Genomic DNA, 22386 nt, shown 5'->3' on the forward strand with positions numbered 1-22386 from the left:
GCTCTACAGTTTCCCGCAGCAGCTCTGTGGAAAATTTTAGCATCTTTCACCATATTTTTTTAATACAGTAGCTTCAGTCATCTGCTTCAGGCAGACAGATGTGTTGAACAAAAATATGTCATGTTGGATGACAGAAGCAACCTTTTATACTGACCTCTTAACTTACTCTTAACTGTTTTACTGAACTGCTCAAACAACACAGCAACCTTAAGGCTTTAAACCAGGTGAATATGTACTCTGCAAGCGGCAGTTTTTCCTCTATGTAACCAAGAGTGGGTGGAGAGGCAGATATTTTGAAGATTAATCAATAATATAGTTGTAGGATCAAAGAAGTATTACTCTGTTGTTGGGAAGAGATTGTGTCTGGGAAGCACATTCTGCTTATTTATTTATTTTAATCTCCAAAAGCTGCACGCAAACCGTAGCTATCTTTTTTCTGGTGATGCAATCTTTCAGTGAATGCTAAAGTGGAAACTAACACTGCATATGGAAGGACAGTTTTCAAATGGAGCTGAATAAATGGAACATTTCAAAATGAGACACTAATCAGCAGGTGAAGAACTCCTGAAAGAATAATTTTTTTAAATAGATCATTTGGGAAATCCCCAACAAAAAGTGAAATTAGGTTGTTTCACTGAAAGTTGTTTCATCATTAAAGTGAAGCATCTTACTGAAGAGATAGGGCCTCGGGCTCACTATGCAAAGTGGAGGAAAATGCGGAAAGGAATTCACTCTTGACCTCATCTACAGGAAGTTACATAACAAACATTTCCTCTCTTCCTCTGGAACGCAAATACATATATAAAGAAAACTGTTTCAAGTGCCAGAGGAACAGTAGCAGATTGTATCTATGTGCAAACAGACCTTTGGCACTGCACTTATAAGACTGAGGGTAAACACTGTAACTGCCTTCTTCCTTCACTGAATCTCTTGGGCTATGAGAGGAAAACGATGCGATTCTCAAGGTTCAAGGTTCAAGTGGGATTTGCATCAACACAGGACATCTCACAAAGTCAAGTCCGTCCTTGACAATAGAAACACACCTACAAAAAGGCCTTGTCACTCAAGTTACACCTGGCCATGATGGGTCTCTAAGCAACAACTGTCAATGCATGAAATGAAGGAAAGGAAACAGCACACGCTTAATTACGTGCTAGTTGGAATCTGTCTCCTGACTGTTGGAGGAGAAAGGGGGAGACAGGTTACATGGGAATAGCCTGTAATATCGGGACTGGTGCTTTCTTTATTTGGGACGGTAGTGATTCGTTAGTTTGACATCTCAGTGCTTTTACAGTTTGTGTTATTGTGGGGTGGACGAGTAGATCCATGTTTTCGGGTAAAGTTAAATTAATAAAAGAGAGACAATGCGCAAGGAAAATGTTTTCACGGAGATTAAAGGCAAAGCTGAAAAATGAGACTTCTCTACTGTTGCAGCAAAACTAATTCCGGTCAAATTGGAAACAAGGGTGTTGATGAGGTGACGATCACTTTTTTCCCTCTTTTTTTCCTGTGAAGCTGCGCAAAGTAGTGCCCTTTGTTATCGCTCGTTTCCGCTCAGGCTGTTTCATATGTTGCATTCATATATTTGTTTTTTGGGTTAGATCGCCTGACGTCTGCGTTAAAATGTCTTATAACCTTCAGCAACCAGGACTCTGTATTTTTGCATTGCGGTGGTAGCTCTCACGTGAGTTGGCAGCAAAAACAGGATTTCATAACATTATGTTTGAACACACAGAGGAAAAAATATATTTTAAAGATTTTTTTCGTTATTTTGTGTAGCTTGAAGGTGGTTTAACGGTCAAAGTGCGTTAGTCACTAGTAATGCAAGTACCAGAAATTAAAAAAAGAAATGGGCCAAATCTAGATAAAAGAGTGATAAACGGGCTGTGTTTCTATCTGGCTGTTATTCCTGTGGTAAGAGCCCTTTTTCTGGCTGGATACTTTGTCATATCTGTTGGCGCTGCCTCTGATGTCACTGAATGAGCAGTGCGGGCTTCCAGTGCGCACCTTCGGGGACGCAGCAGTGGCACAGCCAGTGGATTGTGCTGTGCGTTCGCCAACTACCCAGAAACCTTTTGTTTCTCACGTTTTTCCTCGCATCCGGATTTCAGTCCGTGTTTGCACTTCTGCTCATCCGCCTGGGTTTATTCCAATGAACTTTTTTGGAAGCGGGAAAGCAGGTAAGGTGGTATCACACTTGTGTAATGATGTCCTTGAGCGCGTTGTGTTGGCTCTTGTTCTCTCACACAGATCCCACAGTCTGTGCTAATGGAAAAAACTGCCCTGTTTTTTTTTCCTTTTTTTTAAACAGTCGCCAGATATTCTGCTGTCTTGGTCTGCACCAATTTAAGTTGAGCGGTCAGTTTACGCCCAACAGCAGCAGCAACAGCAGTAGCGGCGGCGGCGGCAGCTTTCAGCACCATGGAGAGCAACGTGGTGCACATCTTCAAAGAGGACCGGTGTCCCTCGGGCCAGCCGGGGGAGTGCATCCCAAACTTCACCTGGCAACCTTCGGATATCTTCAACTACACTGCCAACGGCACCTGGGATGCTGAACCCGAGCCAATGTCGCCCATCATCCCCATCATAGTCGCCGTTTACTCCATAGTGTTCGTGGTGGGCTTAGTCGGCAATTGTTTGGTGATGTATGTCATCATAAGGTGAGCTGTCAGCTTTGAAAGCGTGTTATCTGTTGTGTTAAAAAAGCATGATCATCAGCTTGAAACCGAGTGCGTATCTGCAGGAGTAGCTCATAAAATGGGAATTCGGTGCGCACCGATGAAGTCCTTTGCAGTGTGTTTGCTCATGTGTTTTCAGAAATGCATTAAGTTTAGTATCAGCTCTGGGACATACATCAACAGAACTGAGGTTTAAAATGAAGCAAATGTTGGATTTTTGTCGTTTCTGCCACTGTATAGTGCATGCATATAGTGTGTTTTCTTGTTTCACACACACACACACACACACACACACACACACACACATAGATAGATAGATAGATAGATAGATAGATAGATAGATAGATAGATGTCACTGACGACAGTGTGTTAGTCAGAGCTCATGTATTCCCTATCATATAATCATGTAAGCTTGACTTTAATACCTCATGCAGGTATTTTTATTTAAGTATTTTCTGTGAAATCAGATAAATGAAACCATGATAGGGTTTTCCCCCATGTTGCTTCCCTTTATTATTATTCCCTGTAAACATTTTGCCCTTTGACCTAGTTCACTAACCCTCATATGAATACATGAGTTAATCACTCTTGCTTCTCCCAGATGAAAGAAAATCAAAGAGAATCGTGTTTACTTCTACTCCCCCCCCCCCCCCCCAGATACACAAAAATGAAAACAGCCACCAACATCTACATCTTTAACCTGGCCGTGGCCGACGCCCTGGTCACCACCACCATGCCCTTCCAGAGCACCGACTACCTGCTCAGCTCCTGGCCGTTTGGCGAGATAGCGTGCAAAGTTTTCATCTCCATCGATTACTATAACATGTTCACCAGCATCTTCACCTTGACCATGATGAGCGTGGACCGCTACGTAGCTGTGTGTCACCCTGTTAAGGCCTTGGATTTCCGGACCCCCGTCAAGGCCAAGATCATCAATGTTATCATCTGGGTGCTGTCATCGGCTGCTGGGATCCCTGCCATGATACTGGGCAGCACCAATACTAATAATGGTATGACCATTTCATCCACTGGTATGACCCTACCTCTGTTCTTTATCTAGTTTTTATATGGTTTTTTTTGTTATATTTCACTGTTTATTTATAGTCTGTCTGCTGTAGAGACAAATTACCTTCTTCTGTACTAAGGGGACTCATATGCGATTTCATGCTAAAAGCTCTATATAATTTCCAGCTGAGAATTATCTCAATTGGCTATTTCACATTCAATGAACAGTCTGTTCTATAGGTCTGATGACAGCCTATTAGCTACTTGATTTGCTGAAGCTATGACAGAGAAAATGGGTCTTCCTTTAGAAAGGTTATAATAGAAGAATATATTTTCTTTCAACAAATGTCTGAAGTTCATCTTTACAATGAAACTCTATTGAGTACAAGACACTTTATCCAAAGACTTGCTCATGAATCTAATTCTGGACTTTAGCTTCCTCAGTTGACAACTTTTATGCGTCACAGGATGTCTCTCACATTGTCATTTCTAAGCCATGCTGGTGGCAGGACAGGAATTTAAAGGAGCCCAAAAGGATCAGAATCAGAATCAGAGACACTTTATTAATCCCAGAGGGAAATTCTTTTGCCAACACTTGACTTTAAGTCCCTCCATTTAGTATTGAATGCATAACTCCTCTTTGGGGAACTGAATGGAGGCGGGTGGAAAATAAAACAAATAAAATACACAATGAAGGATAAAATAGCATGAAAAAATTTGTCAAACTATGTCTACTGAGAACATAATACACACCACTTTATTAGGTACACCTCTGGACCCCTGTTTGCCTTCATAGTTGCCTGAATTCTTAGTGGCACCGATTCAAAAATACACTGGAAACATTATTCAGAGATTTTGGTCCATATTGACATGATAGCACTAGGCAGTTGCTGCTGGCCATTTGAGTACAGCAAACACATTGTCATTTTCAAGAAATCAGTTTGGGATGATTGCATTGTGTGTTATCCTGCTGGAGGCAACCACCAGAAGATAAGATAAGATAAGATAAGATAAGATAAGATAAGATAAGATAAGATAAGATAAGATAAGATAAGATAAGATAAGCTTTATTAGTCCCACATGTGGGAAATTTGTTAATGACTACATTGGGGTTATAAAGGGACAGACATGTTCAGGAACAATAATAAGGTAGACTGAGGTGTTTAAACTATGCTCAGTTTGTGCTAAGGAGCCCAAAGTGTGCCAAGAATATATCTCTCACATCAATACCCCACCAGTAGCCTGAAACGCTGATACAAGGCAGGATCATGCTTTCATGTCGTTTATACCAAACTCTGACCCACCAGACTCACCAGTTTTTTCAGTCTGCTAGTGTCCATGCATATTGTCACCTCAGTTACCTGGTCTTAGCTTTCAGGAGTGGTTGGGCATGGTCTTCTGTTGCTGTAGCCCACCTGCTTCAAGGTTTGACATGCTGTGCATTCAGAGATGCTCTCCTGCATGCCTCAGCTGTAATCGGTGGTCATTTGAATTACTGTCTCATCAGATCAAAGTAGTCTTTTCTTTCTCCTCTGACCTCTGACATCAAAAAGCATTTCACCCAGAGAATTGCAACACATTGGATATTTTCTCGTAAACACAAGACATGGTTGTCCTTGAAATTCTCAATAAAACAGCATGTTTAAAGTCACTTGTCTGCATGTCTAAATGCAGTGAGTTGCAGCCAGGTGATCAGATTATATATTTACATTAACAAAGGGTTAAACAGCTCTATCCAAACAAGTGGCTTGTGAATGTAAAATGTTTGAGAAATACTTTGCATTTACAAACTACACATTTTTTCATGGTGTTTATGAATCTATTTTAGTGTATTATAGCCAGACTTTAATGTTTACAAACAGTTTAACCAACCTAAATTGGGAATTTTAACCCAGTAAAGCCAGAACTGGGAAATAATTTCCAGAAAAATTCAATTTTTTTTAAACTGGAGTGTTTAGAGCCTTCTGACAATTAAAAAGAAAAAAAGACTTTACATATCTATTTGCATATACGATTTTTAATCATATTTGCTACATCCAGCATTTTTGTGAAATGCATTTAGGTGTTCAGGGGGAAAAGAAATCGCACTGGCGATGGAGGTCTCAAAAACTCACAATAACTCATGTGTCAGATATAATGCGTTTGGAGTTACAGGGTTAAGTCATATGGGGTTTTTTTTACTGCTATTAATGCCCTGAGAGTAACACTTCCTTCATATCCATCAGCTTCATGCTAATAAACACAAGAAAACCATTCACTAAACATCTCTATGCAATTTTAAAGATGTCAGTTTGACATGTAACTTTGAACATGTCAGTCTGACATTAGCATGTTACTTTGAGCATTTCCTGCTGTGTGTTCCTATAACTGTATTCTTCTGTAACTAACAGGGACTACAGAGTGTGCTTTACAGTTCCCTGATCCCTACATCTACTGGGACACGCTGATGAAGATCTGTGTCTTCATCTTTGCATTTGTGGCACCGGTCATCATTATAACTGTCTGCTACACTCTGATGGTCATGAGGCTGAAGAGCGTGCGGCTGCTGTCAGGCTCACGCGAGAAGGACCGCAACCTGCGTCGCATCACCCGTCTGGTGCTGGTGGTGGTCGCCGTCTTTGTGGTGTGCTGGACACCCATCCACATCTTCATCTTGGTCAAGACGCTGTCAACAAATGTCCCCGAGACCACGGCTGTCATGGCCGCCTACTTCTTCTGCGTGGCGCTGGGCTACACCAACAGCAGCCTTAACCCCATCCTCTATGCTTTCCTGGATGAGAACTTCAAGAGATGCTTCAGAGACTTTTGCTGTCCCAGAACACAAGGACAAGGTGACTGTCATGGAGTGAGCCGTGTGAGAAGCACTCTGCGGGATCACTCGTGCCCTGCAGAAGCTCAGGGAGGTGTAAAGCAAGCTAGGCCTGTATGACTAGCCATGGACATGTCCTCTATGCCCTATCAGAGCTGGGAGGACTCCAATGAGCTGGGCTTAACTCAAATCACTACAGCTATCTGAGATAAAAGCCAGAGTCAGGGCCAGATTTTTAGCTCTGTATCCAGCACGTTGGTCAAATAAGCCAAAAACAAATTCACTTAAAAGATTAGCCTGGTGCTAATCTATGTTTTATTCTTACTACACAAATCCCATGAAAAGGCCACAACCAACAAAGATTGGAGCTTCTAATTTTATGTACGCTACTCTGCTGCAATGAATGAGTCACTAAAGCCGCTAAAAAGTATTAATTCCTCACTAAAAACAGTCACCAAGGAATACACTTCAGTCGTGTTGGAGGCCACAGAACACAGATAATTAAGCCTTAAAAGAATGAACAGTAAGTAATAGTACACAGAGATGACTTAAGTTTTTAAAAGATGCACAGACATGAATGGGCTTCAGTTCAAGTTATGTAAAAAAAATTCTTGAGAGAAGGATGAACCTGTTGGTGGTTTGGGTATTTAAGTATAAAAGAGTTTAAAGTCCCACTTCGCAGGTTTATCATTAAAGGCATTATGTTACTTTTTATTGTTTTTTATCTTCTTTTTTTAAAAACCATATTCAAGGATAGTGGGATGCATCATCATCATGCCCATGCAGATATCTGCTAAATAGTGATAAGAAATATACAGGCAAAACACTACATTAATCAGAAGTCTTTTCAGAAAGCCATATTATTTGCCAGAAAATTGCATCAAAAATATAACATTGACCCCACAAACACACTCAAGAAGTCTAGGTCTGTGAAGTGGATTTGCAGTATTCCTTGTATCCTTAAGCCTTAATGCAAAAAGAAAATGAGTTAGTTACAAAAACGATGACAACTAAGACAAAAACCTGTCCCTGTCTAGTTGCTGTGAATGTGGAAATTAGCTACAGAAATTGAAATCATTAATTTTACTGCAAACATTAAAGTCGAGTCCCAAAAGGTTGATTCTGTTCATCTCGATGCAGCGTTTTCAGTGGGAGAAACGTTTCACTCATCCAAGAGACTTCTTCAGTCTCAGCTGACTTTAGCTTTTCCCAACCTAATAAACAGTACATTTGCACAATGATTGAAACTAGCCCACTGAATCAACCTGTTGGGATTCGGTTACCTGGATGATTGAGCATGCATCAAGACATTAAAGTCAGATATTTTGACACTGCAGTCTGTGGAGAACGACTTGCTTTTGGAGACTGCCTCGAGTGGCCAATTGAGGAACTGCAGTTTTTGCACCTCTTCACATTGTTGATCGCAACATTGCAAAGATGAAGCCAGATGTTTAAAGAAGATAAACACTTTTTTTTAAACTAGACCTGTAAACTGTCTGGGCTTTCGTATTATCATGAATAAGATCAAAGCTCTTTAAAAAACTGGATAAAAAAAGTGACTGTCACTGATGATTTTGGGAACAATGTGCATTACCGTGTGTCATTGTTTTATAGATGTGCACTGCAGTTTGGTGCTTTGGTGTTAAAAGTGTGTGAATAGTCCTTTCACTCTGACAGTTAACTAGTGTAGAATATTTAATAGCCTCTCAGGGATTAATCCTCTGATATTCACAACTTAAAACGCTGAAGAGAGTGAATCAAAGTATTTTCTCCTTGACCCGCTGCTTGACTTTGATGACGGCTTCATTGTCAGAACATCAGTAAGCATTGTTCTTCAGTTGTAGGTTCAGTTTGAAGCTGAACTGTATTAATTGCATCTTTGAACATTTACAGCTGTGATGCTGCAGTCTCTTTGAGATAACAGGACACAGTGTCAGCCTGTTCTCATCTACTCTGAAACTAGAACCACATGTAAAAGAAAAAAAATGGGCAGAGGGCTTTAAGGCAACCGCCATCAGGATAACAGTGTATTGTATCTACACAACAGTGCTTTCAGCATTTAGTGCAATTTAATGTCTATACTGTAAATTTCCTCTCAACCTGTCCCCATAGTCTGGGCTTGGTAAATGTGTGTTTGTGAGTTTATGTACTGAAATGTGACACAGAGCATTAGATTCTAATGGCAACACATCGGCTCTTTCAGCTTTACATACATTTTTCATCAGCCGCAGTCATTCTGAATGAAACGGTTTGTTATTATGGCCATCGCTCTTTCACTGCACACAAATACCGAAAGTTTTTTTATGGTGTGTTAAATTCCTTCCATTTTAGATGGTTCAAAGTGCTTCGTAATGGTCTATGATAAGTCTTTCTTTCATCTTTGTAAAACGATTTACTGACTCGTCCTTGTTTGCTGAACTTATTATTGTAGCTGTTCTAGTAGCCATCAGGTCACCCAGATTTAATCAAATAAACTCTTAAATGTAATGTAATATATTTACCTGTTTAAACCTGATAAAGATATAGTGTTATAGCAGAAGTTGTGTTTTGTGCCTTGTTTGTGTGCCTTATCTTCTGCATCAGAGTTCAGCTATTGTGCTTGTTCAAAATAAAAGAGCAGGTAGATTTTAGCACTTACAGTTTAAGACTTATTGTACTCATGTAAGAGGATTAACATCTTACAGCGGATATGTGTTGTTATGATATGTTTCTCTTACTTATTCCTCTAATGCTATTAAGTTATTTGATGCAGCACAATATCAGCTCATGTATGTCTAATGCTGCTACTGCTGATGTGGATGTTTGGACATATTTTGATGTATCTTTGAGCTTTGGATGTCAAAAACATGTTTCACACATGCACAACTAAGTCACAATAAAGCTGAGAAATGTGAGAGTCAAGGTTAATACAAAGGAGAGCTTCAGTTCAGTCTTCAGTTATATCAGCGTGGGCACAAGGAAGTAAAAATTTTTTTTTTTTAAACCTAATATGTCAAAAAAAAGTGGTGGGGAGACTGTATAGCCCACCTCCTCAGTGCTTCTATTTTTCAAGGTATTATTAAGTAAATTCAATTCAGATATAAAGTTTATGTTTCCATGGTGAACACACTGTGGGAGAGGCAGAGGTCCATGCTTGTTGTGCTAATTGTATGGCACTTTGTGTAGTCGGCCTCGTGGAAGAATCTGCACTGACTGTAGGTTCATCCCCTGTGTGAAGACTTTAATGATATGTTGGTGCTGCTTTGAAATTTCTATCTTTTTTATTTATCTTGTTGATTTGTCTTGATTTGTGTTTGAGCTTGTGAATAAGACGGGGTTATTACTATTTGAAGGTGTGGGGAAAAGAACAAACCAATATTTGGGTTTTTTAAAATTTGTTTTTAAATTGTTAACAATATTCTAATGAATAATACATACTAAATTGTTAAAACTTGGCTTAAAGAAGATTGACAGGATGGTTAATGTAAAGTTGTATAAACAGGCAGATGGTGAATGGACTGGTTCTCGTACAGCATTCTACAAGAACACTCATTGCACTTTATACAGCATGCCTCACCCACAGAAGCAGTTGTGCTTTCAGTGATTTACATCAAAGAGCAATCTGGGATTAGTATCTTGCCTAAGGATAATCAGCACCCAGATTGGAGCAGCCAGGGATCGAACCACCAACCATCGGCCTAATAGATTGGGTAGCTCCGCCTCCTGAGCTACAAGAGGTGGTGGCAGCATGCGTCCTGCTAGTGTACTCTCGCTTTCACTAGCTGATTGTTTGAAACCTAACGATTTTTTATCATTTCATTGTTTTTTAGTGGTATTAGAACCATTTCTACTACAATTTAACCATCCACTCACTGTTTATTTATGGTAGTTGAAATAAAATGTTGCCTAATGTGAAAACTGTTTATGTTGATCTTATAAAATCAGCAATTCTGTGACAGTTAAGAGGTTGGGATGGATGTTGTTGATTCAATGGTATATAACTTTGTAATGATTTGTAATGCAAATCATAATCAATAATAGCAACAGATGAGAAAAAAATAAAGAATATTTGGAACACTGGATAGACACAAATAAAACTGTTATCCTGTTGATGAGGCTGTGAGATGAGAAAATTGTCTCGTAGCTAAAAAGGAAAACTTAAATACACTGAGAATGAGCTTGGAGCGACAAAGGCAGCTCCCCAACTGCAACCACCGCACAGCCAAGGATGAGCCACTTTATTTTTCAAACACTATCATCAGCTGTGCAGGTTTTTATTTACTTTTTATTACAAAAGGACTGGGGGGGTTTTTTTCATTATTTCTACAGTTGGCATTTGTGAAAGGCTTCCAGATGAGGTGGCCCTCCTTACAGCAGTTGACAGCTATAATGGTGCACAGATAAAAGGGATTCTGAAGGATTTTAGAGGCAAATTAAATCAGTCAGTCCTTACATGGATTGTTGAAGCTGACAGCTATAATTACAAAGATTACTGCATTTTTCTACTCGCTGTCTCCCAAGGTGCAAGTGCATTTGCAAGCCATTACATTTAGCCAGGTTCAGTAATAAGCTCTGCCTTCTAATAAGGATTGAACAGGTGCCTACTAATTGCTTGCCTCATAAGCCATATGCTAAAAATGAAAGTGCTGGGAAAACAGAATTATGTGTATTAGATTATATGTAATTATGTCATATTAACAGGCTATTAACAACTGTTTAAAATGGCACCCAGTGAGGACATAGATATAGATATCTTACAACATGAAGACTGGTTTTGGAATGTTATGAAAAGTAAATGGAGTGCTGGGGAGGAGTTTTTGAGGAAGTAAGGAGCCAAAATGTCAAAGCAAGTGTCATGCGTGCTGATCCATGATAAATATAACTAGAGACATTTTTCAAAACCTGCCAACCCAAAACACCAGTTAGACAGCATTTAGCCTCTGTCACATTGTGTTTGACACCCCAGAGTTAAATCATGAAATTCATCAAAAAAGAAAAGACATCTCAGAATCCCTCAGATTTGCCTTGTCCATTGGAGTCACCATTCATCCATTCATCTTCTTAAGCCCTAATCCTCCTCAGCTGACACTGGGAACAGATTGGACTGTCCATCACAGCTATGCAGCCAGTTAACCTGACCCACTCGGGCACATAGAGAAAATGTAAACATGCAGTGACTACAGCTGACTAGCAGGTTCAAATTCTTGCTGTGGTTAAGCATTGCTAATAAGTGCACCAGCATGCTGCTCTCTTTGGAGTAATGACTCTATCAAAAGTTACATATGGCCCATTCTTTGAAATAATGTTTTAAAATGTAAAAATCTACAAACTATTACAGGAACCAGGAGGAATTAATTTGCATGACTTCCACCTTTTCTCTACATTGACTGGAATGCAGGACCTGAATACTTGTACGACTGAGAATAGATATGTAACGCATTAGTACTTACAAATCCTGAATAAAAGATGCCATATTATAAAGCAGTACCAACTTTTCTATAACTACTAATTTCAAAGAAATTTGACTCCGTAGAGAGCAGTTTTTAGTCTTTGGGGATTATACATTAATCAATAAATAATAACATGCTCTTGAAAGAACAAGATTAAAAGCTGAAATGTAAAATCTAAGTAAAACCTACATTTGTTGCCATTTTATTTGCAGTGGGGGAGTAACAAAGCCTGATGGTGGATGCAGTCTGTGGGGACAAAAGGTTCTCCCTGGAAGCTGCAGTGCCTCTGCTCACCGCTGAGTGGCAATAGCGCGTCTAAAATTTCATTGGTCACAAGCGTTTGCACCAACCAATGGAAATCTTTTGCGTCTGAACCGTTGCTTCCGGGTGTCTTCAATGAAGAAATCTCTTTGCATTTGATGCTTTTTGTATTTTCTAAGGTAAGCTAAAGGGTGAGGTTTAGAAAATGAACAGAATATTCGGACGAGGAAAACCCAAAGCGCCTCCTCCGAACCTGTCGGACTGTATCGGCACTGTGAGTACTGTCAGCCTGTGAGCTTTTGTTGTTTATGTCCATATTGTGCGACCTAACGGTAGCGGTGCTTAGCTAGCATGGTTACAAAAGGCTTGTCAAAACAGCATCCGTGCCAACTAGCTCAGAGGCTACAGTTAATCAGCACTTTGGGCTGGAATAAAAGACATTCAGCCTCGGTTGGACTGTGAAGTAGGGATGTGTTTGTTAACCACAGCTCTCAATTATGTTCCAAGCTTTCACCTCTCTTATTATTTTCCTCTAATGCACCCACATACAGGCATGGCGTTTTAGCACAGTGTTTTGTCTGCCAGGACGCTGGAAATCATTACCTCTAATTGATCTCTTCCTCGCTCCAGGTGGATGCGAGGGCTGAGTCCATTGAAAAGAAAATTGGCAGGCTAGATGCGGAACTCTTGAAGTACAAGGATCAGCTGAAAAAGATGAGAGATGGGCCCTCAAAGGTAGGACACATGGTGTTAACTTTGGGTGTTTAAAAGGCTAGAAGACAAATACATCAATGTTATTTATTTATTTTTGCTTTCAATTGCAGAACATGGTGAAACAGAAGGCAATGAGAGTCCTGAAGCAGAAGAGAATGTGAGTCCTTCACTGTGCAAACATCTGTATGCTTTATCTCAAAGATGTGAGCGTGATAGCGTCACTGATACATACATATATACACAAACACACACAATAGTGTGGATGTTGGCAAATAAGAGGAAAATTTTAATATGTTAATATTTTGGAGATTAGGTTGAACAAAAAATTAAGCCTCTAAACTAAAATCATCTAAACAAAGGTTTATTTCATCATACGATTTAAGTGAATTGCAGGTACTGATTTGTGACAGAAAGATAGCAGCAATAGTGAAAGGGAATGTTTATAAGATGGTTGTAAGACCCGCTATGATGTGTGGTTTGGAGGTCAAGCTGGAGGTGGCAGAGTTAAAGATTTCGAGGGTTTACATTGGAAGTAACCACAGGGACAGCTCAGGTCGAGCTGTTTGGAGGTGAAATTAGAGAGTCAAGGTAACGATGGTTGGGTGATGTGCAAAGGAGGTGCAGTTGAATATATTGGACAAAGGATGTTGAATATGGAGCTGCCAGGCAGGAGTTAAATAGGATGACCACAGAGGAGGTTTATAGATTTAATGAAAGAGGACCTGCAAAGGGTTGGTGTGACAGGGTAGGATGAGATAGAGGCAGATGATCCGCTAAAGGGAGCATCTGAAAGAAGAAGAAGCCCTTACAGGTAAAGACGAATACATTGATGCATGGAGTGTTGAATCTGAAAGAAAACAAAACACGACTCTCCTCCTACCAGATCTGCCAACCCAAAGCATCATGAGGAGGTAGTAAAAGTGAGTTCTTATATAAGGAGTGAGCAAATGAACCAAATCAGGCAAATGTGGAGAGACAAATGAAGTCAGCTATTTAAATGTCTCACACAGGAATTATTGTGTCATATATCTATCGTAATAATAAAACCTCCTTTGTTTAGGGCTGTAACTGGTGATTATTAACATCATAGATGTCAAACCTAGGGCTAAATATTTTTCGCTCTCTAATTGGAGCTGCAAAATTTCATAACAGCTCGCATGTCATATTAAACAATCAGGCTCACTGCCACAGTACCTCAAAGCAAACAAGCTTGCTAACACTGAATGCAACAAAGAGTGTAAGCAAGCTGAAGATTGTCATTCAATGAAACTCACAGAACCAAATTATCTGCAAAAAGCAGCAGCTTATTTGATTATAGTGGCAGCTTGGTCGCATTGCTTCCATTAGGGCAGACTTGTTCCCAGAGGTGTTTCACTTGGCCAGTTTTGTCCTTTGTCACCAGTTTTGTTCATAACTTTCACAAACAAAATTTCTTGGTGCAGCCAAGAGGTCAAAGGCGTTAGGTCCATCTGCAGATGCAATCTCTCCTTTTTGCAGATGATGTGGTTCTTTTGTCTTTATCAAGCGACGACCTCCAGCTCGCACTGGGGCGGTTTGCAGCTGACTATGAGATGGCTGGGGTGTGAAAAACTCTTGATTTTACTATAACATAGGAGTGTAATAATGTATGTAAACACTCAAATGTATTAAAGCATCTGTATTGTTTTTACATAGGTATGAAGGTCAAAGGGAGCAGCTGGCTCAACAATCCTTTAACATGGAGCAGGCAAACTACACGATCCAGACATTAAAGGATACCAAAACAACAGTAAGAGTCACACAGCATGACTCCAAGACTCCAACTTTTTAGTTGCTGTTAAGCACTTTTTTCCAAATCACAGTTTTCATACGTACCAAACATCTAGATTTCTCACATACTATATTGTATCGCTAAGCTTTTGATTTTGTCCATTCATTAAAAAAATCTCATTAGAAAGTTCCCTGGTTGTGGTAGTGGATGTGTTCAGATTGTCTGTACCTGATGAGAAAATGTTGTCAGCGACTAAATCCACATGTATTTTTTGTCTCCAGGTGGAGGCCATGAAGATTGGTGCCAAGGAAATGAAAAAGGCTTACAAGGACGTCAGACTTGATCAGATTGATGTATGTTTGTCTAAACTATGAATGCAGTCATTAGCCAAAAATGGGGAGATACTTAAGGCCAGGAGAATTGCTTACTATATGCGAAGCATCAATTGTAAGAAAAATCACCTCACATTACATCACATTTCTGCAACACTTACACTGTACTCTTAGCAGCAGCCAGATTCAGCAATTTGTCAGCTCTTACTGTATAATTAAACTTGCTCTGATTTCAGAACCCTGCAGTAACAAAATGGGTTAATAGTTTTGTTTAAATGAGGTCTAATCAACACACTTAATAGGTCTCATTTATTTTCAGTGTCCCCTGCTGTTATGTGATTCTCTCTTCCTATTTGTGCAGCAGTCAATTAAAAACTGATGAAATTAAAATTATGATTTTACATGCTGGATAAAAGTGAAAATCTCACAGTTGAGGCATTAAAAGTGAACACAAGTATTTGGACTTCCAGGATTTACAGGACCAGCTGGAGGACATGATGGATGAAGCCAATGAGGTACAAGAAGCCCTGAGCCGCAGCTATGGCACTCCAGACATCGATGAGGAGGATCTTGAAGCAGGTAAATTTTGTTGGCAGGTTTTCATTTAGGGTGCATTAAAGTGAACAGTTGCAGTGTTATGACACATAAATATGTCCAGTGACATATTTTGTGGGTGGAGCCATTGTGACCAAACTTTTTTTGTTTGGTTTTTGTGGAACAGACTGATGTATTACCTATAGCTAGAGCGAAGAACTTCAAATATAGCCATGTAATGAATCCAGAGAACATGCAAACTCCACACAGGAAGACCAGCTGATTCAAACCCAGGACCCTCTTGCTGTGAGGCAATGATGTTAACCACCATGACACTTTAAGCCCAGTCCAGGTGTAATAGGGCCAGAGGCAGGGTATATCCTGGATATGTCACAGAAATGCAATCAACCTTTCACACTAATTAACCTAACTTGCAGAATACCTGGATGCTCCAGGTAATCCCACAGTCATCTCTTATTTTTGGTTCTGGAGAGTGGAAATTCCCTCTTGGATGCTAAAATCTCCGATTATGTGATGATATCACATCTGAGTGATTAGCTTCCATGGATAGCAGTGTCTATGCAGATTTGTTATTTGAGACAGAAATTTTTCTTGTATTTTCAGTATTAAGATGTACATAACTTTAACACTAAGAAGTTAAAGGTTCAACTCTGGTGGGACTCAAACCCACAACCTTTGAATCACTGCTGAAGTGCTTGTTTAGAAGTCCAATGCGCTATCCATTGCGCCACAGAGCCAGATGTATGACCTCCGACTTTCGTTCTTGATTAATGAAAACATTCTTGGCAAATGCTTTTGCTTTCGTCCGTCTTGCGCCGGTCCAAGAATTTCACCTCTAGCGGCACAATACGAATGCCCCCAGCCCTCCCTCTTAATCATGGCCCCAGTTCAGAGAGAAAACCCACAAAATAGTTTTTAGTTTTTAATAGTTTTTGTGGAACAGACTGATGTATTACCTATAGCTAGAGCGAAGAACTTCAAATATAGCCATGTAATGAAAATATAGCCATTGCCTGTGGTATCAGCATCCATCCAGAAAACATGCAAACTCCACACAGGAAGACCAGCTGATTCAAACCCAGGACCCTCTTGCTGTGAGGCAATGATGTTAACCACCATGACACTTTAAGCCCAGCCCAGGTGTAATAGGGCCAGAGGCAGGGTATATCCTGGATATGTTACCAGTTTATCACAGGACATTTGTGGTATAAGACAATGATGCTAACCACCCTGCCACTGCACTACACCACAGAGATGTCAACTCTCTTGATGCGTCTAACTTCCATAGTGAGGAAAAGTTAAAGATTCGACTCTGGTGGGACTCGAACCCACAACCTTTGAATCACGCCTTAAGTGTATGCTTAGAAGTCCAATGCGCTATCCATTGCGCCACAGAGCCAGATGTGTGACCTTGTCCTGTGTCACTTGTTGACAAATCAGATTCCTCTGTGAACTTGAAGCCGCTTCTGTGGACAGAGTTTCCCTTGAATAAAGGAATAATGATGGAACAAAGTCTGGACTTTCTAGATCCATGAATGCCTCCTCTGTTTTCACACGTCCATTCAGCTTCTTCCACTTCTAGAGCCTAGCCCAGCTGTGATAGGGCAAGAGGCGGGGTACACCCTGGATCTGTCACCAGTCTGTCACAGAAATGCAGTCAACCTTTCACACTAATGAACCTAACTTGCAGAATACCTGGATGCTCCAGGTAATCCCACAGTCATCTCTTATTTTTGGTTCTGGAGAGTGGAAATTCCCTCTTGGATGCTAAAATCTCCGATTATATGATGACATCACATCTGAGTGATAAGCTTCCATGGATAGCAGTGTCTATGCAGATTTGTTATTTGAGACAGAATTTTTTCTTGTAGTTTCAGTATTAAGATGTACATGACTTTAACACTAAGAAGTTAAAGGTTCGACTCCGGTGGGACTCGAACCCACAACCTTTGAATCACTGCTGAAGTGCTTGCTTAGAAGTCCAATGCGCTATCCATTGCGCCACAGAGCCAAACGTATGACCTTGTCCTGTGTAGTAGTTTCAGTATTAAGATGTACATGACTTTAACATTAAAAAGACACGTAACTTCTACATTAAGAAGTTAAAGGTTCGACTCTGGTGGGACTCGAACCCACAACCTTTGAATCACTCCTGAAGTGTATGCTTAGAAGTCCAACGCGCTGTCCATTGCGCCACAGAGCCAGATGTGGTTCTTCCTTCCTGTTTTACTTTTTGTCAGATGTGATCCAACCATTTAAAAAAGTGGTATGTTAAACTGTATGTTGAAGTGGCTCCTATGGACTGAGTTTCCCTTGAATAAACTTGAACTTTGAGGATCCATTGATTCCTCCACAGTTGTCACCCATCCATCCAACGTCTTCTATTTATCGGATTCAGGGTCACGGGGGCACTGGTGCCTATCCTAGCTGTCATAGGGTGAGAGGCAAGCTCTACCCCTGGTCAGCAACAGGTCACCAATCTGTCACCCCATGTGCGACGTGGGACTGTGGTAGAACCCACGCTGACACAGGGAGCGCTCCTCACAGAAAGGCCACAGGCTGGAGTGGAACTCAGAGCCTTTTTACTGTGAGATAACAATAGCAATCTTAACATGAACTACAGTAACCGATTTAAAAGCCCAACCTCAATAAATATGCTTCATGGAAACACACCGGTCGGAAGATTCTGAGAAATCCAGACAGTGGCATTTATTTCCATCAAAAAACACAATTTCTTCTTCTACTATTTCCAGGAAGTTTGACAGTTTTGTGCATGTCATTTCAAACATTTGATGCATGTTTATGCACATCATGATCTATCTACCTAAGTTTGTATCAACAAACTGCTATTTGGTTTGTTTCCATGCTTCAGTGCTTCTAATACGCTAATGAAATAGTGACTAATGTAATGTAAATATCTACTAAAAGTGTTGGCTTTTCAGTGACACACCTTATCTATGCAGACTTCTTATATTAGGCCTAAAAAGCCAATACTACTTTCTGATGATGCATGTAACTTCCACATTAAGAATTTAATGGTTCGACTCTGGTGGGACTCGAACCCACAACCTTTGAATCACTCCTGAAGTGTATGCTTAGAAGTCCAATGCGCTATCCATTGCGCCACAGAGCCAGATATTGGGTGCTGTCCTGTGTCATATGCTGTTAAGTCTAATTCCTCTGTGACTGAAGCAGCTCCTGTGGCCTTATTTTCCCTTATATAAAAGAAAAAAGAGGGAACATAGTCTAGACTTTCTCGATTGTTGCTAGAACCTAGCCCAGCTGTGATTGGGGAAGACACAGGGTACACCTTGGATCTGTCACCAGTGTATCACAGAGATACAGTCAACCAGATACAAGCACCCACACAAACGCCACACATATGTAAACTGTCTAATCTCTTATTTGGTTTTTAAGCAACTGGAGAGTGGAAATCCCTTCTTGTATGCTAAAATCCCAGACCTCAATGCTGAGTGGTCTTGATGCATTCTCAATCATCCAGGAAAGTAAATCTCCAAAAGTTGAATCTGTTCATCTGGACGTAGCGTTTTGTGGGAGAAACGTTTCGTCACTCATCCAAGTGACTTCTTCAGTCTCAGCTGACTGCAGGTTTCCCCAAACCTTATAAACAGTACATTTGCATAATGACTGAAACCAGCCCACTGAAGGAACAATGGGCTGTGAGGTCAGTTCCTTAATCATAATTATGCAAATTCCCATGACCATTGATCAACAATCACTGACCAAAACCCACTGATCAAAGGCCATGAGTACCATTCACAGAGAGTTGGGGAATGGCTGCAATCAATGCTGAGTGATTAGCTTCCATGTATAGTGATGAGGACTTCTTATTCGAGTTAGAAGTTGCCTTGTAGTTCCGGACTTAAGAATAACATAACTTTTACATTAAGAAGAGGTTAAAAGTGTTGACTTTAGTGGGACTCAAACCCACGACCTTTGAATGACTCCTGAAGTGTATGCTTAGAAGTTCAATGCGCTGTCCATTGCCAGATGTGAGAGGATGCCCTGTGTCGCTTTTTGTCAAATGTGATCCGTCCATTAAAAATGTGGTAATCTGGTAAATAGTGACTAAAGTAATTTAAAAATCTACTAAACGTGCTAGCTTTTGCATAGACATACCTTGTCTATGCCGACTTGTTATTTGAGGCTTAACCCAGTAACTAAAATCCCTTTTCATTAGATGTATCTAACTTCTATAGTGAGGAAAAGTTAAGGATTCGACTCTGGTGGGACTCGAACCCACAACCTTTGAATCACTACTTAAGTGTATGCTTAGAAGTCCAATGCGCTATCCATTGCGCCACAGAGCCAGATGTGAAACATTGTCCTGTGTCACTTGTTGTGAAATCTGATTCCTCTGTGAATCCGAGGAACTTCTGTGGACTGAGTTTCCCTTATATAAAGGAAAAAAGAGGGAACAAAGTCTAGACTTTCTGGATCCATGGGTGCCTCTATAGTCCCATTCATTCAACTCCTTGGCTTAAGGGTTGCTAGAACCTATCTAAAATGCCTTTTAGTTACTTTCTGAAGATGCACGTAACTTCTATAGTAAGGAAAAGTCCAAGGTTTGACTCTAGTGGGACTCGAACCCACAACCTTTGAATCACTCCTGAAGTGTTTGCTTAGAAGTCCAATGCGCTGTCCATTGCGCCACAGAGCCAGATGTGTGAGTTTGTCCTGTAACACTTGATATCGTTTTATTAAAACTGTATTGCTTGTTTTAAGTGAATGCAAGGCAATATTTTATGATCCTTTATTTAGGCACATAAAATCTCTTTTTCAGGAGATACACTGCCACTGTTGTTTGAATTCTGTTTTGTATCACACTCGTTCTCTGCCTTCTTTGCCTCCTGGGGCTCTTTCTCAGATTTCAGCATCCACAATGTGGAGCTTCCAGGACAGCTCGGATCTCTTTTTATTGGAGCTAAGACCTCTTTGCTAGTGTGTAATTTGAGCAATGATCTGGAGTATTACAGTGACAGTACCACTGTGGTTTCAGAGCTGGATGCACTGGGTGATGAGCTGCTGCTGGATGATGACACCTCCTACCTGGATGAGGCCTCAGCTGCCCCGTCTATCCCTGAGGGAATCCCCAGTGACAGCAAGACAAATAAGGTGACAGTCAGAGCTCAGTTTTCATGACATGAAGGGCAGGGTTGTGGAAAATACATGAAAGTAAAATAAAAAGTAATCATAAAGAATTTTTCCTACTTCAAAATGGACCTTTGGGGTGTGACTGTGTATGTAAGCAAACTATTAAACCTGCCACGAATTCTGGTGCCAGTTTCTAATCCTGTGTATGTGTTTGGTAGATTAGCTATAATGTGCAAAACTAAGTTTTTTCCAGTCCACTATTGTTTAAACACAAACCTGCTAAGTGAATAACACTTGAAATGTAAGTGTTTTGCTCATGGCTGATGTTTTTTTCTTCTTTTGTGTTCAGGATGGTGTGCTCGTGGATGAGTTCGGCCTCCCTCAGATTCCTGCCACATAAACAAGAAGTAAATAAAAACAGCTGCACTCGAACTGAAAACACTTTTATATGTAGAGTAACATTTATACATGCAAAACCATTTGACGTGAGAACACTACGATTTGGAGGCTGTTCTGGTTTCAGGTTGTGTATTGTTACTTCTACCGTGCTGGCATGTGGCCTTGTAACATACTAAACCTTTTTTTTTAAACATAACTCCCTTCATCTTCTCTCCCTGTCATCATCAACAGCTTGTCTGTGTCGTTCATTAGTGTTCCTTAGTGTTTATTTATTTCTGTTTGTTATTAATTTTGTGTGATTTTTAGTCACTAAGGTCGTGTCTGCATTCTCAAAAGTGGAGGTTATTCACACTTGGGCTGTTTAAAATATCTGCAGGGTTATTTGAAACATGCAAAATAAAAATGTTTGTTTTAAATCAGCTGTGAGTTCTTAATTTATAGCGTATTTGTTCATCCTCCTCTATCCTGTTTTTAGGTCTTAAGTAGACATCACTAGTACCACGTTGCTGTCAACCTGTTTTAATTCTCCATGGCATAGATTCAACAAGGTGCTGGAAACATTCCTCAAAGATGTGGTTCATCCATGATGTGAATCTCTTGCTCCACCACATCTGGAGTCCATTTGAGTACAGCGAACTCATTGTCATGTTCAGGAAACTAGTTTGAGATGATTTGTGAGAAACAACCATCAATGGATGGATGCTTTTCTGTGGGTGTGGTCATAAAGGGATGGATTTGGTCAGCAACAATACTCAGGTAGGCTGAGGTGTTTAAATGATATCAAAGTGTGTCAAGAAAATATCCTTCATCCCATTACACCACGAGCAGCAGCCTGGTCTTTTGAATCAGGCATGGTGGATCCACGCATTTATGTTGTTTACACCAAATTCTGATCCTGTTTTTCAATCTTCTACTCTGATTTTTGATCAGAGATTTTTGTAGCCTCAGTTTCCTGTTCTTAGGTGACATGGAATGTTACCAGGTATGGTGTTCTGTTACTGTAACCCATCTGCTTCAGGCTTGAGATGCTCTTGGCCATACCTGGATGGCAAGAAGTGGACCTTTCATTTTTTCTGTTGCCATGCTATGATCAGTGTGGCCTTTCTCCTCTGCCCTCTGGCATCACTAAGTCATTTCCACCTGGATGTTGTCTTTTTTGAACCGTTCTCTATAAACGCTAGAGATGGTTGTGTGGAGAAATCCCAGTGGATCAACAGTTTCTGAAATACTCTAACTAGCCCGTCTGGCAGCAACAACCATACCACATTCAAATTCACTTAAATAGCAGGTCGTCTAGACCAGGGATGCCAAACTTATTTTACATGCCACTTTAGCCTTA

The 22386-nt window shown here is 40.4% G+C and overlaps 2 protein-coding genes and 6 non-coding genes across 8 annotated transcripts; 2 read left to right on the top strand and 6 right to left on the bottom strand.

The window, feature by feature from the left end:
- The first annotated feature begins 1101 nt into the window (after positions 1 to 1101).
- Positions 1102 to 10446, top strand: oprk1 (opioid receptor, kappa 1). Its single transcript, XM_025900559.1, has 4 exons — positions 1102 to 2180; positions 2312 to 2660; positions 3336 to 3688; positions 6074 to 10446. Exons 2-4 carry the CDS (start codon positions 2422 to 2424, stop codon positions 6610 to 6612), a joined length of 1131 nt encoding a protein of 376 aa, XP_025756344.1. The 5' UTR covers positions 1102 to 2180; positions 2312 to 2421; the 3' UTR covers positions 6613 to 10446.
- A 1824-nt stretch (positions 10447 to 12270) lies between these two features.
- On the top strand, positions 12271 to 21103 carry chmp5a (charged multivesicular body protein 5a). The gene is made up of 8 exons (XM_003438062.5): positions 12271 to 12456; positions 12813 to 12917; positions 13007 to 13053; positions 14571 to 14664; positions 14928 to 14999; positions 15449 to 15557; positions 20554 to 20669; positions 20998 to 21103. Exons 1-8 carry the CDS (start codon positions 12388 to 12390, stop codon positions 21046 to 21048), a joined length of 663 nt encoding a protein of 220 aa, XP_003438110.1. The 5' UTR covers positions 12271 to 12387; the 3' UTR covers positions 21049 to 21103.
- On the bottom strand, positions 16841 to 16932 carry trnar-ucu (transfer RNA arginine (anticodon UCU)). The gene is given in 2 exon segments: positions 16841 to 16876; positions 16896 to 16932. It is a non-coding gene; the product is annotated as a tRNA-Arg (tRNA).
- trnar-ucu (transfer RNA arginine (anticodon UCU)) lies at positions 17453 to 17544 on the bottom strand. The gene is given in 2 exon segments: positions 17453 to 17488; positions 17508 to 17544. It is a non-coding gene; the product is annotated as a tRNA-Arg (tRNA).
- trnar-ucu (transfer RNA arginine (anticodon UCU)) lies at positions 17645 to 17736 on the bottom strand. Its single transcript is given in 2 exon segments — positions 17645 to 17680; positions 17700 to 17736. It is a non-coding gene; the product is annotated as a tRNA-Arg (tRNA).
- trnar-ucu (transfer RNA arginine (anticodon UCU)) lies at positions 18575 to 18666 on the bottom strand. The gene is given in 2 exon segments: positions 18575 to 18610; positions 18630 to 18666. It is a non-coding gene; the product is annotated as a tRNA-Arg (tRNA).
- trnar-ucu (transfer RNA arginine (anticodon UCU)) lies at positions 19773 to 19864 on the bottom strand. Its single transcript is given in 2 exon segments — positions 19773 to 19808; positions 19828 to 19864. It is a non-coding gene; the product is annotated as a tRNA-Arg (tRNA).
- Positions 20123 to 20214, bottom strand: trnar-ucu (transfer RNA arginine (anticodon UCU)). The gene is given in 2 exon segments: positions 20123 to 20158; positions 20178 to 20214. It is a non-coding gene; the product is annotated as a tRNA-Arg (tRNA).
- Positions 21104 to 22386: the final 1283 nt, after the last annotated feature.

Source organism: Oreochromis niloticus, linkage group LG18 (genome assembly GCF_001858045.2).
Source record: "Oreochromis niloticus isolate F11D_XX linkage group LG18, O_niloticus_UMD_NMBU, whole genome shotgun sequence".
Taxonomy (NCBI): domain Eukaryota; kingdom Metazoa; phylum Chordata; class Actinopteri; order Cichliformes; family Cichlidae; genus Oreochromis; species Oreochromis niloticus.